Raw genomic sequence first — 15,171 nt, 5'->3', positions numbered from 1 at the left:
CCAAGAATATCACTGCTTACATTTTCTAACCAATGAAAACTAATCTGATTGGTCGGTATGGGCAGCTGCTCTAAAATTGACACCGCCATAGTTATTATTACACGACGCCCAGTGTGGAAGTCACCGCTATCCACCATTTTCCTTTACATACATTTTGATACCTCATGTGACAGTATAGTGATGCATTTAGAAACCGTGTGACGTCTTTCAAGAAAATTAAAGGGGTTGTATATTATTGACAGCTTTTGGTCCTATGTTTTAAGTAAACAGCCATGGTCTCCCTTAGCTATGTTTTATACAGGAACCTCCATAGGGAATATAACAGTGAAGTAGTATATCCTATAAAGATACCAACGTAGGAAATATCCAAAGGAGGCCATGACTGTTTACCTCAGGTGCAACCGCAGACAAGAGCCAAAATATAGGACCCCTTTGATGCATTTGTAACACCCCAAATCACTCAATGATATATGATAAACTCTAAAAAGATAAAAAAGGGGTGACCCTAGCAATCTACAAAAACATTCAATAAACATGAAGGCATTGTGTTCTGGAACCTACAGCTGAGGGAAACCCCTACTAAAGTTCCTCAAGATGAAACCAGAAAGTAAAAAAAGCATTCACTTTATAGAGGAGCCATTTTGTGACCCATGCTCATGAGAAACTGACTGGAAAAATAGATCACCGATGAAGTACGAAGATGTAGTCACCTTCTGCCTTACCCTAGGGGATAGACATGGAAAGTGAAACCATGTTCCAACAAAGCCATAAAGAATTCCCTCATGTGCCCACAAAATGGCTGCCTCTCAAGTGATAAATATTATATGAATTATAGATCACTTTAAAAACTCGTTTGGTGAACAAAAAAAATATTAAAAAACAGAAGGTTTTTCCTTGTGCTGTAGCCCTTTGTAACAGGCACATAAGCAGCTGCCTAGACTCATGCCTTGTGACGCTCCGCAGGATTGTACTAGAAGGCGGTTATAGATTAGAGCAGGAAGCCATTGGTGCATTGTACCACTAACCTGAAGAATGTCTATAGTAGAATATACGTGGTGACATCATAAAAACCGGCACAGTATGGGGGTCTTTATAGTATATAGTACATGACGTGTATATATGTATTATTAGTCAATGCATAGATTATATGGATTGCTATAGAGAAAGTCAGACATTGTGCAGTAAATACCAGAGAAATCTGACCAGACCTACATTTTATATACATTTTTAAATGATTATATGAAGTTAGTAAAACTATATGTATTCTTATTGCCATCGCTAGGTGCAGTTCCCTGTGTACGACAGAAAAAGAGGGGGGGCGCTCTCCACCCTGGGGTTTCCAAGCGGTTGCAAAACTCTTAACGTGTAACTTTCATAACTTTTGATATGCGATAGTGAAATATCATAAGTTTTGATCGGTGAGGGTCTGGGTGCGGAGACCCCCCACAATCCCTGAAGCGAAAGGGAAGCAGCGCTCCGCTCTTAGTTTCTCATCGTCCATCCTCAAAAACCTGAGCGAGAAGTGTATAGACTCAGACTTTCTATGGAGTCCATACGCCGTTCGCTTTTCTGAGGAAAGATGAACAGAAACGAAGACCGCGCAGATCGCTTCTGCCCCTTCGCTTTAACGATCGTGAGTTTCGACCAGAACCTCACCGATCAAAACTACTGACATGTCAAAGTTCTATGAAAGTTTAGCTACTTACTCCCAGAATGCACCTCCTGTACCCCCCTCCCCAAATACCCTCCAAATTGCAAATACCTCTACATCAGTTATTGCTGAGCCTCTTATACTGTAAGACTCCGCATAAGCCCAATATTTAAATCAAAACAGAATAAATTACATATTTCCAACATGAACTGGGCCATATTAAGGCATCCGTGCTATTACGCCTAGTCTATGTACAAAACAATATGATTATTAACTAGTGGCCTGCAACCTGGAAAACTACAACTCCCAGAATGTCCCAGCTACAAGCTGCCAAGGTATGCTGGAAAGTACTTTCACCACACCAAGAGGAGCACAGATTGCAGACTACTGCCCCAAAACATTAGTGTTTTAGAAAAAAAAAAAAAAAAGTATAATTAGGTGCGTTAAAAGAAAAAAAAAAAATATTACATTAACAGAATAGGCAGTATACCCCAAGACAACTGTAACCGCATTTAAAGGGCACCTATGCAGAAGCCGATTCACTGAACTCAATTTTCAGCTTGATAAATTCACAGGTCCAGAAAACAATATGGCCGCCTGTACTGCGCATAAGTAGTAAAAAGTTTAGGATTTTATAATGAAACTTTAATTATATTTATACTTTAGGCTATACATTCATTTTGGAAATATAGGCTCTGGGCAATATACATTTTGCATTCACAGTGATTGATGTCAATGAAATACAGGGGTATTAATAAACTTGAACCCAAAAAATTCTTACCAGTTAGTAGCATTTACTTCGGGGAGCGGTATAGAGGTTACTACAATGGAAGTGGTTTAAAAGGGGGCTCCTTATTGTAACCCAGAATCAATCAAGACAAGATATAGGTATAATTCGGAAGTGGACAGGGGGCAATGGAGTATTTTAGCTGGACTCTCCCTGGATTATTATCAAACTTGGGGCAATAGATAGAATTTCAGTATAATACAGGCAGAGCTGGGGTGTCCATAAAGTTATTTTTAGATGCTCTCCATGGCTTTAAACTCACTAAGAGCCTGGACCGGGTTGACATGTTTCTTCTGAGATGCCCGCTTGATCTTGGTTTGGGTCTCATCAGGTTTCTCTCTCTTGACAAGGGGCTTCTTCTCAGGAGCTTTCATTTTCCAAGACACTGCCGGAAGGTTCAGAGAGGCCATGCCTTGGGATTTCTGATATTTGGTAGAGGCCACATAAGAGGCTTTTACGGTTTGCACCACAGCATTCATCAGGTTCTTGGCGGCTTGTATAAGAGACATGGCACTGTCCGCTCCAGAGACCACCAGCTCACCACCGAGATTCTGGACTTCGGCTTTAACCTTGCTGCAAATATTTAACTGGTGGCAGTATAAGGCAATGCGTTGTAGATAGGCCAAGAGGTCCTGCTTACAGGCAGAGTCCGGGCAGTGGTCAGCAATGGTTCGCCCCAATTTATCCATCCGTGATCCAGCTTCTGCAATTTTTTTGGCTGCACCAATGACATCTGAAGCATTTTTGAGGGGTCCTTTGCCCCTTGTAAAGTCAGTCATCTCCATCATGATCATGCACATCTGCTTGGCCAGGACAATAATGTCATTGCCACTGTCATCCCATTTGGATACCTCTGCGTCCAACTTGCTCTTCTCCTCCTGGAAGCTTGCCACCTGCTCAGCAATTTTAGCTTTTTGCTCCTGTGGAAGCTGAGCCATGATGGCTCTGGCGCTCTGCCCAGCAATGAGCTGGTCATCTTCAGTTTGGATGCTGGTACGACTCCTCACATCAAAGTCTTCAGTCTCAAAATCGGAATCGTCCAGTTCTTCGGGCGTTCTTATCATGAGCACAGCCTTGCGGATGTCACGGATACCATCGTACACCAGTCTGGAGGCATCAATGAATTCGTTCTCATCCACGGCTTGGTTGGACTCTCCAGTAAGAGCATTGGCCGCAGCTTCTACTTGCTCTGCAAAACGTGGCATAACCGTGTCTGACAGAAGCTTGGTGGCCTCAACCACCTTCTCCGTGTAGATGCCACCCTCGTAGTTTTCCATTTCAGCGGTGACCACGTGGATGACTCGTGCTGCACGACCACGGATGGCACCGGCGGTACGATCTAGTCCATCAACATCCCTTTCCTGGAGAGCAATGACGCACTTGTTCACATCTTCTAATATGTGGTTCTCTGAGACAGCCAAGAAGTCATCAATAGAAGTGATGTCATCCACCGCATCAGTCAAGATAAACACTTGCTTTTCCCACTGGTCCTTGAAAATGTCCATATTGTCCATGGCTACTTTGCTATGAGGTTTGGCCGCCAAAGCCAAAGCTGCGTTTATGACCTGTGGGCAGAGCGCTTCAAGCTGGTTGGCAGACATGCGGACAATTTTAACCCCGTCTTCATTGTTGGATATGGAGCATGCCAAGTTAGCCACCTCAATCAATTTGGTTGCATGTTCACGGAAAACCTGGGCATACTCTTTGACTTCTTTCTCATTCCCGTTCTTGGCAGCCTCAATTAAGACAAGGAGAGGCACATTGGTTTCAAGAAAAGAGTCCGATACGTGATCCATAACTGCTTTACGTAACTGTCTGCGCAAATCCCTGGTCTTTCTGGTCATTCGATCTATGGCGACATTAAGGGCATCGCTCCTTTCTTTACGGCCGGCATTTCCCATGTACTCGGTGAGGAGGTCCTGCAGCGCTTGTCTCACAGAATTACATTCAGCCACAATTCTTTCCCGCCGGTCATCACGGGTGCAGGCAGAATCCGCCATTAGGGCGGCGCCACTGATGATGCTCTCAAGACGTTCCTCTAGAGATGGCCTAAAACGCTCTTCGGAGAAGCCTTGCGGGTCCATAATGATCTGTTTATCAAAGTTATTTAAAGCAACGGCAAGCTCACCACCATGTTGGGCGGGGGTCTCATCAGAGGTGGTGGCTTGGGCAGCATTGGAGATGCCAGTCACGGCTTGCTGGAGCTGTTTATAGACCAGGTCTCTGTTAGCTCTGTAGGCAGCTACATCAGGGTGCTGGAGACAGGCCTGGGTGGCACTGTAGAGGATGGGCAGGTTCTTCCGTAGGATGCCCCTGGCAGCTGCCATCTGATCCCGGTGCCCTCCATCCTTGAGCTCCTGCTGGCGCTTTGCAGTCATGGTTTGCAGCTTTTCCACCTCTGCCTTCAGGGCTTTGTACTGGATGCCCAGGTCCTGCTCTGTGCCCGCGTTCCTCAGCTTCAGGATGCCCTCCTCCACTACTTTCAGCTGCACCAGCAGTTTATACACATCGGCCATGTCCGCCAGGATAAGCAGCCGCGTCACCGCCGATAACAAGGTGCGGGCGGCCCGGACTACATTCCCCCTCTTGACCGAGGAGCACGGGTCATCAGCGAAGTCCCCCGAGGACGATCTCATCTGCTCACCCTGGGTGCGGACATCTTCTACGGCCGCGACCAGCTCGTCACGCAGGAACTGGCTCTCTCGGGCGATCTTGTCGCCGCTCTCCAGGAAGTTCTGCGTCGCTTGCTCCACGGAGGCGGCCAGCACTTTGGCTTTCTTGGAGCGGCCCTTCTTCTTCCCGGACGGGCCTTTGTTGCTGCTGTTGACCAGGGTGGTGACCTGAGTAACCAGCGGCTCCAGCAGTCGCTCCACGGCCAGCGTGCGGATCTCCAGGGACTTCGGGTCCCACTTGAAGTTGATGTCGGCCGTATTGACGCTCATGGCTGCGCCGGGTGTGTGCAGTGGGCGGCTGGAAATGACTGACTGCAGGCAGGTGAAACTAATGTATGAGAGCTGCGGGGGAGGGGAGACTCCTCCCTGACCGATGAGTATTGTTCCGAATCCTAGGGAATGTGGGACGGGAACTTCCGGCTCACCTCTCCCCTCCTCCCTCCATTCCCGCACCCACCCCGGGCCATTACGTCATGCGTTACACCCGCGGGCGTGTCCCAGCACAGTACAACACTAGGGAAGTGTGATAATAATGTATAAGGAGAGCAGCGGGACGTGCTGGGGCTTGTAGTCCCACAACAGGGAAGGGTTAGCAACTAAATGTTCCCTGCAGACAAGGGGCCCTGCCATAAGTACCGGGACCCGTACACTAGAGCAGGGGGGTCTCCAGTAGTTACAGTAGATTTGTATCTGGGTCTGTGGTCCGTTTCTTAACATTTCGCAAACATTGCAAAACTATTTACATCGAATATTGTTTTGTTATTTATGCGCACATCCGTGACCTTTTATACGGCTGCAAATCGCAGACCGCACACAGATGGCTTCCATGTATAGAATACGCGAGACTGATCCGCAAAAACGGACAAGAAAGGGACCTGTTCTATAATTTGCGGAACGGATATACGAACCCACAAAAAAAGACGGATGTGTGCATGGCCCTAAAAAAATATATGGGTCAGTGTGATATCCGTGAAAAAAAACGGACAGCACACTGAAGAATTTGACTGAAGTATTGCATGAGCCCTTACTTCAGACCAGACCCCAATATTAATTAAAGAAGCACTCCGGCATTTGTTTATTTATTTAATTTTTTGCTCCCCTGTTTGCAAATGTAACGTAGTGATGTGTGTTGACTCACCCGGCGCTGTGTTTTCCAGGTAGCCGCTCCGTTCTGGGCTGCCATGGGGTGACGTGATTTATTTTCTGACTCCCTGTATCCTACGGCGTCTGCTGTAGGGACCGTAAGTCGGACTCTCAATACAAGTCTATTAGAGCCTCGATGGGAGTCTCGTAGATTTGCATTGAGAGACAGACCTCTGGTTTCTACAGTAGACGCTGTCGGATTTGGGTGGTCAGTGTGGAGATCACGTGACCCCACGGCGGCCTGGAACGGAGCGGTGTCACGTGAATTACAGCACCAGGTAACTCAATACACATGACTACATTATATTTTCAAAGGATGGTGGGGCGGGAAAAATACCCTGGAGTACTTCTTTTATACCCTACACCCCTAAACTCACCTAGAACCCAGACCCCTAAAATGAATTAAACCATAGACGCCAGATCAGCCATTAAACTTAATTCAGACCCCACACCAGCCCAAAAAAAATCTATGCTTTCTGCTCTTCACTTCCCGACACCGCTGCATACAACGTTCTGACGCTGGCCTTGTGTGGTAGTTCTGCTCATGATGGCAGGTCTGTGTAGTCCGGATTCGGACCGCGGTCCGCATGTTGAGGACCACTTCACTAAGGAGTCCATACGCCAGCTTATGGACGTAGGCATCATAGAGGGGTTCCTTTGTTTGGTACTCCCTTCTGTAAAGCCAGAACTGAGAGCCGCTTTGTAAGGCCGGATTCACACGAGTGTGTTCGGTCTGTGATATACAGTCCGTACATCGGCCGCATATCCCGGACCGAACACAGTGCAGGGAGCCGGGCTCCCAGCATCACAGTTATCTATGACACTAGGAGTCCCTGCCTACCCGTGGAACTACTGTCCTGTACTGAAAATATGTTTCAGTACGGGACAGTTTTGACGCAGCGAGGCAGGGACTCCTAGTGCCATAGATAACTGTGATGCTGAGAGCCCGGCTCGCTGCAGTGTGTTCGGTCCGGGAAATGCGGCCGATGTACGGACTGTATATCACAGACCGAACACACTCGTGTGTGGGAGGCCTAAGAGTGGCACCTGGACTGTCGCTGCATTACATGGGCAGTTATGACAACTGATTACAGGGGGTTAGAGAAGCCAGACCCACAGGCATCAGCTTATTGCCAGGTCAGCTTCTGATTTAAAAAGTGATCGTAACGATAATTGCCTAGTGTAAGGGTACAGACATGTTGCGCCTGCGTCAATTTGTGGTAAACCTGCAAGTTGGCGCAGTTATCGATTTGTAGGTAACCGTACCATTTATTGTTGATGAAGAGTGATGGATTATACATAAAGTGTGTGTGTGTGTGTATGGTCACCCCCCCCCCCCCCAACTCGTCCCTATGGTAATGTATTGTGCTATGATTGGATGTGCGTATAAAATTGTTCTTAATCCATACAGTAGTTGTAATGGTCTAAGTCTGCTTGTACATCTAGTAACCGTGCGACAAGTGTCCGGCACTGCAAAACCGTGTGGTTTTACCTCAAATTGCAGTGATTTTGTAATGTGGTTTTCGACCCTACGTGGTTTGTACATGCGGAGCCCATTGAAACCAAATGTTTCACATGTACAAGTCATGCGGGCAAAAAAATTGCATCGCACAACCGCTCTCGAACTTCCCGCTTGGATCTCGGTCATACGGCAGCCTAAACATCCAAATAGTGCTTGTGACGATCTCAGGGGCTGAGCGATCACTAATCGTTATGTGTATTGCTTTAGGAGAAACATATGGCACTATTAGAAGATATCTCTAAACTGGAGCAGAAGAAGGAGGACGCAGAGAATCTGGCCCAGAAATTTAAAGAGAGAGCGGAAAAGGAGGAGAAAAAAATGATGGAGAATGAACGAGTGCTGTCGGATCAGAATCAGAAGTTTCAGGTTTGTCTGAATATCCTCTCGTCGTCTCGGGGTGGCTCATCTCAAGGATTATAGACAAGGTTACAGGAAACCTAGGTAAAACTGATCTATTATGTTATTCCTCGTGCAGGGCCTGAGGGGAGATGCGGGACAGGGATTCTCTCTATGGTGTTCATGTTCCACCCCCTTAGGCCCTGCACTAGGTATAATTGTTCTTTTAATAACTACCTCCTTGTATAAGCAAGGCTTAGAGGGGTTATCCGGAGACGTAAAATTTGATGGCTTATCCTCAGTATAGGCCATCTATATCTGATCGTTGGGGGTCTGACTCCCGGCACCCCGGCCGTTCAGCAGTTTGAAGGGGCCGAGGCGCTTCATTGTGTGCCACTTCCCCTCCGTTGCTTACACAGCTGTGAGCCGCAGCTGCGTACAGAGGGGAAGCGGCGATCGCTAAAGGGCTGCGGACCCTTCAAGCAGCTGATCGGCGAGGGTGCCAAGAGTCAGACCCACACTTAATTTTTTTTCCAAGTTTTTATTAGAATTTTTGGAACTTCAAAAAACAAGAAATCTAGTAATGAAATAGAAAAGGGAATGCAATCCCACGATTGAGAGTACATCGCACAAAGATCAGCAAAATACATCACTAACGACACAGCAATAATAGAGGATAGAGCGTTAGAAGGCATGCCGACCCGCAAGTGTGGTATTCTTGTGGCGACAGAATATATCAGTATTTCTTGGAGTCGCAGGGTTGCATTCCGGACCCCCACCCAAATTTATGTCATCGGATAACCCCTTCAACGTGACTGCACTGTCTTTTGCTGTGTTGTTCAGGGCACTAGTCTTTTACATATCGCTCTAGGTATTTTCGACATTGCTCAATGAGCCCTGTGTACACAATAGAGGAAGCAGCAGTTGCGTTTCTGCTATTGATCCCGTTAATCTCATGGCGGATCATGTGATCGTCGGGATGCTGGCCCTGTGTAAAGCACAGCTCTGATTGTGAAAATTGGCACAATGTCAGGACTTTTTTTGCCGTAATACAGGGAAAATCTAGAGTAGCGATCATGTCCCCAAATATCTTTTCTGACCTTTTGGGGGCTGTCTGCGGAAAAAAAAACAAAAACCTTGTCCGTTTTAAGGACCCATTGGCATTATGTGTGCCATTGTATGATACTTCTGTAGCACGGCCCTTTAATGGAGCAAGCCACAATATTATTTTGCAGGAGTTCATAAGCGTAGGCATACAGAGATACAGCACGGGTCTATAGCGGTCTATGGGCACCACATTACAAATCTGTAAAACATGGAGCTGTAAATCGGCCATGTACATGAGCCCCTAGACAGTCAGTGGATCCTGCCAATGATTTAGTGTTTATGTGAAATCTCAATGAATAGAGAAACATTTCTGCATATTAGTGATTGGTGCCTGTCACCCAAACCCAGTGACAGGTTCCCTTTAAGGGTGTTTACACATTTATGGTCTTGAAGCTATTTACCAATGGTGAATACAGAACAGGAAAACTGCAAGTGAGTCACCTAAAATATGTGTGATCGCTGACTGTACACAGAGACTGACTGTCACTACATTGCGGCTGGAAGGGGATGGCATCCGCGGCACTATTATTACCAGTCCCTGTCATTGTGGTTGTTGACGGGATCTGTGACGTCTCCATACACTGTGTCTTGCACAGTATTTGTGTCTAGTTCTCAGGTCCTGAAAGAGCATTTCTAAAATAGTCAGTAAATATAATGTTTAGTTTTATCATTTCTCTTTTCTTAAAAACCATTATGTGACCAAGGCAGGGGACAAATGGAGTAAAAAACATGTTTATGTATGGGCCCTTACTTATGTGATCACATGAGACCTCTGAATTTATTGTCTGATAGACAACAATTAATAGTTCATGGGAGAACAACCAGAAGCTGAAAGCAGAAGAACAACATATGAAGGACAGGATTTTCTATCTAGAAAAGGAAAACGAGAAGCTGGAGGCAGTGAGTATCCGAAATCATCCATTATATGGCTGGTACTGCAGCTCAGCCCATTCACCTAAAGTTGTTATCCGGTTCTTTAAATTGGCCTATCCTTAGGATAGGCAATTAATATTAGATCAGGGGGGTCCGACTCTTTGAGGCGCTGCGTCCCCTTCATTGTTTACATGGCACATCTCTGTACTTTTAGTTGCGGCTGTGCCTGGTCCTACAGCTCCCTGCAGCTCAGTCCTATTCAAGTGAATAGGACCAAGCTGCCATACTGGGCACAGCCGCTACTATAAGTACAGAGATGTGCCTGGTAAACAATGAAGGGGACCTCCATGGATTTAATAATAATGGCCTATCTTCGGATAAGCGACTTATTTTTGATGAAAAATACAAGTTATTTTGAAAGTAAAAAACCTGACAACCCCATTAAATGGTCTGAACTTAACGGGGTTGTTCGGGCATAGGGTGTTTTTTTATACTGATGACCCATCCACAGGATAGGTGATCAGTATATTATCAGTGGGGGTCTGACACCCGGACCCCGCAGCAATCAGCTGTTCCATTTGCCTCTGGCATCGGAAGTTACGTAGTGGTCGGTGCGGAAAGCAGATGGCTCCGTACGCTGTATAGTGGGCGTGCTGCAATAGTAAACAGGAGCAGAGCTGCAGTAACCCAGCACGGCCACTGTACAGTTGTTGCAGCCTTCTGCTTCCATCACCGAACACTGCATAGCTTCCGGCGCCCGGAGGCAGACGGAACAGCTGATCGGTGTGGGGCAGAGGCGTAGCTAGGTTCTCCTGCACTCGGGGCAAAGATTCAGTTTGGCGCCCCCCCCCCCAAACTTATTTCCCGACATCTCCTTCCCCCTCGCCATGTTTTCTTTCCCTACCAATCAATGAGGTGTAATTTTTTTCACGATTTTTTAAATGTAACGCGAGTATAAAAGCATTTCTATATTTTACAAGTGATATAGTTCTATAATCTAATTAACATAAAAATAAATTAAAAGAAAATAAATTAAGAGGCCACACAGCGCCCCTTGTAGATAGTGCCACCCACAGCTCGCTTCCCCCCTAGTAGATAGCCCCACACTCCCACCCCTTGTACTTTGCGCCACACTGTGAACAGACCAGTGAGCGGTAGCCTACCGCTACCACTCTCCGCTCTGCCTGGTGTGACTTACCGGAGGAGCCGAGGAGGTCATGCGGCGCAGGCAGCGGCGGAGTTCCTTCTGACTAGGGTTGGTGACAGCCAGGGCCGGCCTTAGCTTGGATGGCGCCCTGTGCGGGACTCCCTATTGCCGCCCCCTACACAAACCAAAAATTAACCACATATATGGACACGCTGGAACATATATACTGTACATACATAAAAAGACACAGATATTTAGACATACAGGCAAATATACATACACACATCAGGAATATATACAAACAGGTGAATATATAGACGTACAAACACATATATACACACACACACAGATAAATACACAGACAGGAACATATACAAATACATAAAAGACACAAATATACAAGCACAAAGACACATTCACAAACAGACCCATATATACCCACACAGGCACACATATACACAGCACAGATAATGTAGTAGATGTTACCTGCAGTCCTATGTAACACCACAGATAACACAGTGATAACTCTCTGATTACAGATAATGTAGTAGATGTTACCTGCAGTCCTATGTAACACCACAGATAACACAGTGATAACTCTCTGATTACAGATAATGTAGTAGATGTTACCTGCAGTCCTATGTAACACCACAGATAACACAGTGATAACTCTCTGATTACAGATAATGTAGTAGATGTTACCTGCAGTCCTATGTAACACCACAGATAACACAGTGATAACTCTCTGAGTACTGATAATGTAGTTGTGTCCCCTGCAGTCCTATGTAACCACAGATAACACATTGTGCTAAATTACAATCTCAGCTCTGCTACACAGTACAGATAATGTAGTAGATGTTACCTGCGGTCCTATGTAACGCTACAGATAGCACCAGGGGCGTAACTAGGAAAGACTGGGCCCCATAGCAAACTTTTGACTGGGGCCCCCCCTCCCCCGGGTGTCACACAACCCTTGTAGATAGTGCCTTTTTTACAGCCCCCCTTGTAGATATCTACAAAGGGGGCTGTATGGCGTTATCTACAGAGGGGGCTGTATGGCGTTATCTACAGGGGGGGCCGTATGGCGTTATCTACAGGGGGGGCTGTATGGCGTTATCTACAGGGGGGTCTGTATGGCGTTATCTACAGGGGGGCTGTATGGCGTTATCTACAGGGGGGCTGTATGGCGTTCTCTACAGGGGGGGGCTGTATGGCGTTCTCTACAGGGGGGGCTGTATGGCGTTCCCTGCAGGGGGGAGGCTGTATGGCATTCTCTACAGGGGGGGCTGTATGGCGTTCCCTACAAGGGGGGGGGCAGTATGGCGTTCCCTGCAGGGGGGGCTGTATGGCGTTATCTACAGGGGGGCTGTATGGCGTTATCTACAGACGGGGCTGTATGGCGCTAACGCCATACAGCCCCCCTTGTAGAGAACGCCATACTGCCCCCCTGTAGGGAACGCCATACAACGTCCCCCCTCCCAAAAAAATCCGACCTACAGTGTGTCCTACAAAAGACATGTATCCCCTCTCCACAGGATACATGAGTGATCGCTGGCAGCGATAGGGAGAACGGGGGACCGAAAGTCCCCTGAAGTACTCCATGACTAACCTCTGACTTCCGGCGTCTGCGCAGCTCAATAAAAATGAAAGGAGCGCTGGTCACGCATGCGCACAAGCGCGCCCGGCGCTCCATTCATTTCTACGGAGAAGCCGACACAGACCCCGGAAGTCAGAGGTTTGTGATGGAGAACTTCAGGGGACTTTCAGTCCCCCGTTCTCCCTATCGCTGCCAGTGATCACACATGTATCCCCTATCCTGTGGAGAGGGGATACATGTCTTTTGTTTAATGGCAGAGCGGGGAGATACCTCCCTGCTCTGCCGTAGTGTTCAGTGGCGTCGCGCTATAGCAGCCATAGCGCCAGCTAGCGGAGCCTCCGGCCATGGTGGGGGCCCGTGCCGGCGGGCGACACGGGCCACCTCATGCCGCGGGCCCCGTAGCAGTCGCTACGGCTGCTACGGCGGTAGTTACGCCACTGGATAGCACACTGATAACTCTCTGAGTACTGATAATGTAGTTGTGTCCCCTGCAGTCCTATGTAAAATCACAGATAACACATTGTGCTAAATTACAATCTCAGCTCTGCTACACAGTACAGATAATGTAGTAGATATAAGAGACAAACACATGCAGAGACACAGACAGACAGAGACACAGACAGACAGAGACACACACACACACAGACACACAGACAGACATACACACACTCACTCACCATGTCTCCTTGCTGACAGATGAGGGCGGGCTGTGGGCGGAGCTTCCTCTCTGCTTCTCGGCAGAGCACAGATCACAGAGTGGAGGCAGATGCAGGAAGGCTGCAGCACGGGAGTGGACCTGTCCCCTGACCTGAGTCATCTGACCTCATGTTACTGACGTGAGGTCAGGTGACTGGACTGGTCCACTCCATGGCTGTCACAGACCCCAGTCAGAACGCCCTATATTTCCTGGCTCTTTCTTTGCTGCTGCAGGTGTCCGACATACGGGGGCCTGTCAGCAGCGATCAGCTGCTCTTCGGCGCCCCCCCCCCCTTCCCTTGCGCCCGGGGCAAATGCCCCGCCTGCCCCCCCTAGCTACGCCCCTGGTGTGGGGTCCAGGTGTCGGACCCCCACCGATCATGTACTGATGACCTATCCTGTGGACACAGGCACATTTCTTCTGTTCTGCTGATGTGTGGGTCCCAGGGGACAGATGCTCACCAGGACATCAATGTAAAATGACTGAAAGTGCCTTTAATACTTATAAAGTAATACTCCTAGTTAGTTGAGTTAGTAGAAAGAGATTATTAGGGAACACGTAACCTTCACTACTATTGTCTTTGCAGATTTGCTCCTCTGGAGTGGAGAGGAAAATGGTTTTCAAAGGGAAAGTGAGCGGCAACATTCCCAGATGTCCGATGAACGTCAAACATCAGATTCGGTTTTCTGTCAATGGAGGAACGGCACTTATCGTCTTTGAGGATCCATCTGGTAAGGCTCAATGAACTGCGCAGTTCTAGGGTATTATAAGGCTATAGGACAAAAAAAGGACAAAAAATAATTACAATTGGAAGGCTGAAATATGCGGTGTAAATCGTAACATGGGAAAGGACGTATGTTTGGTATTCCGCACAATTGGAGAATTTTGCCTACTAAATAAATATTCACCTTTTAGTTGCTGCAAGATTAATTAAGAAGAATTCTCACAAGGTAGCAATGGAAGATAGCCACATCAACGTGAAGGCTGAGCCTGTTCAGCTTATGGTCCTGGATACTCTCAGTGTAAGTAATGACCAGCTTTCTCTTCAATCCTGTCTTTCCAAATACAAACTGTATTACTAGTTATGGTGGAGTAGCGATGGATCAGGTAAAATGAAAATATTTTATAGCCAATCTAGAGTACTATAGTGAAGTCCGGTTAAAGGAATACTAAACCGAGAAATAAATGTTGTTGTCAGGCTGTAAGACATTGTAAAAAAACTCATGAAAAATGGTGAAGAAACTGGCAAACAAAACAGTAGTCCATGTTCTCTTTATTCCCAGAGTTTTTCCTGGGGATCCGCTTAGGAGTGGGGCTTAAAGAACCTGTCACCTCTGCGGACATATCTGTTTTAGGAAATACTTGCATCCGCTATGAAATAACAATTCTGGAGCATCTTTTCTTAGAACTCTGTTTTGTTTTATTTCTCTGTTATTCCTCCTGGAAATGTATGAATACATTGAGAACTGGGTGTTACCCTTCCCCTTGTCAATATGGTGTGTTCTTCCACACTGATTGAACAGTGCCAGGCTGTCTAGGGACACATCTTATTGCAAAGTGAATGATAACACCCAGTTGTCAATTAATTCATACATTTCCAGGAGGAACAACAGAGTATTGGCACAATGCAGAGAACTAA

At 46.9% G+C, this 15,171-nt stretch overlaps 1 protein-coding gene and 1 pseudogene across 1 annotated transcript in view; one reads left to right on the top strand and one right to left on the bottom strand.

The window, feature by feature from the left end:
* Positions 1–15,171, top strand: part of IFI35 (interferon induced protein 35) — a 42,086-nt gene that overhangs the window by 20,749 nt on the left and 6,166 nt on the right. Inside the window, exons 5-8 of the mRNA XM_075846280.1 lie at positions 7,983–8,141; positions 10,011–10,118; positions 14,119–14,263; positions 14,448–14,554. Of these exons, the coding sequence (XP_075702395.1) occupies positions 7,983–8,141; positions 10,011–10,118; positions 14,119–14,263; positions 14,448–14,554 (519 nt within the window). The remainder of the gene's footprint in view (positions 1–7,982; positions 8,142–10,010; positions 10,119–14,118; positions 14,264–14,447; positions 14,555–15,171) is intronic.
* On the bottom strand, positions 2,064–5,553 carry LOC142666292 (catenin alpha-1 pseudogene; annotated as a pseudogene).

The sequence above is a fragment of the Rhinoderma darwinii genome, chromosome 13 (assembly GCF_050947455.1).
Source record: "Rhinoderma darwinii isolate aRhiDar2 chromosome 13, aRhiDar2.hap1, whole genome shotgun sequence".
Taxonomy (NCBI): Eukaryota; Metazoa; Chordata; class Amphibia; order Anura; family Rhinodermatidae; genus Rhinoderma; species Rhinoderma darwinii.
This window is presented reverse-complemented; position numbering and strand designations above follow the sequence as displayed.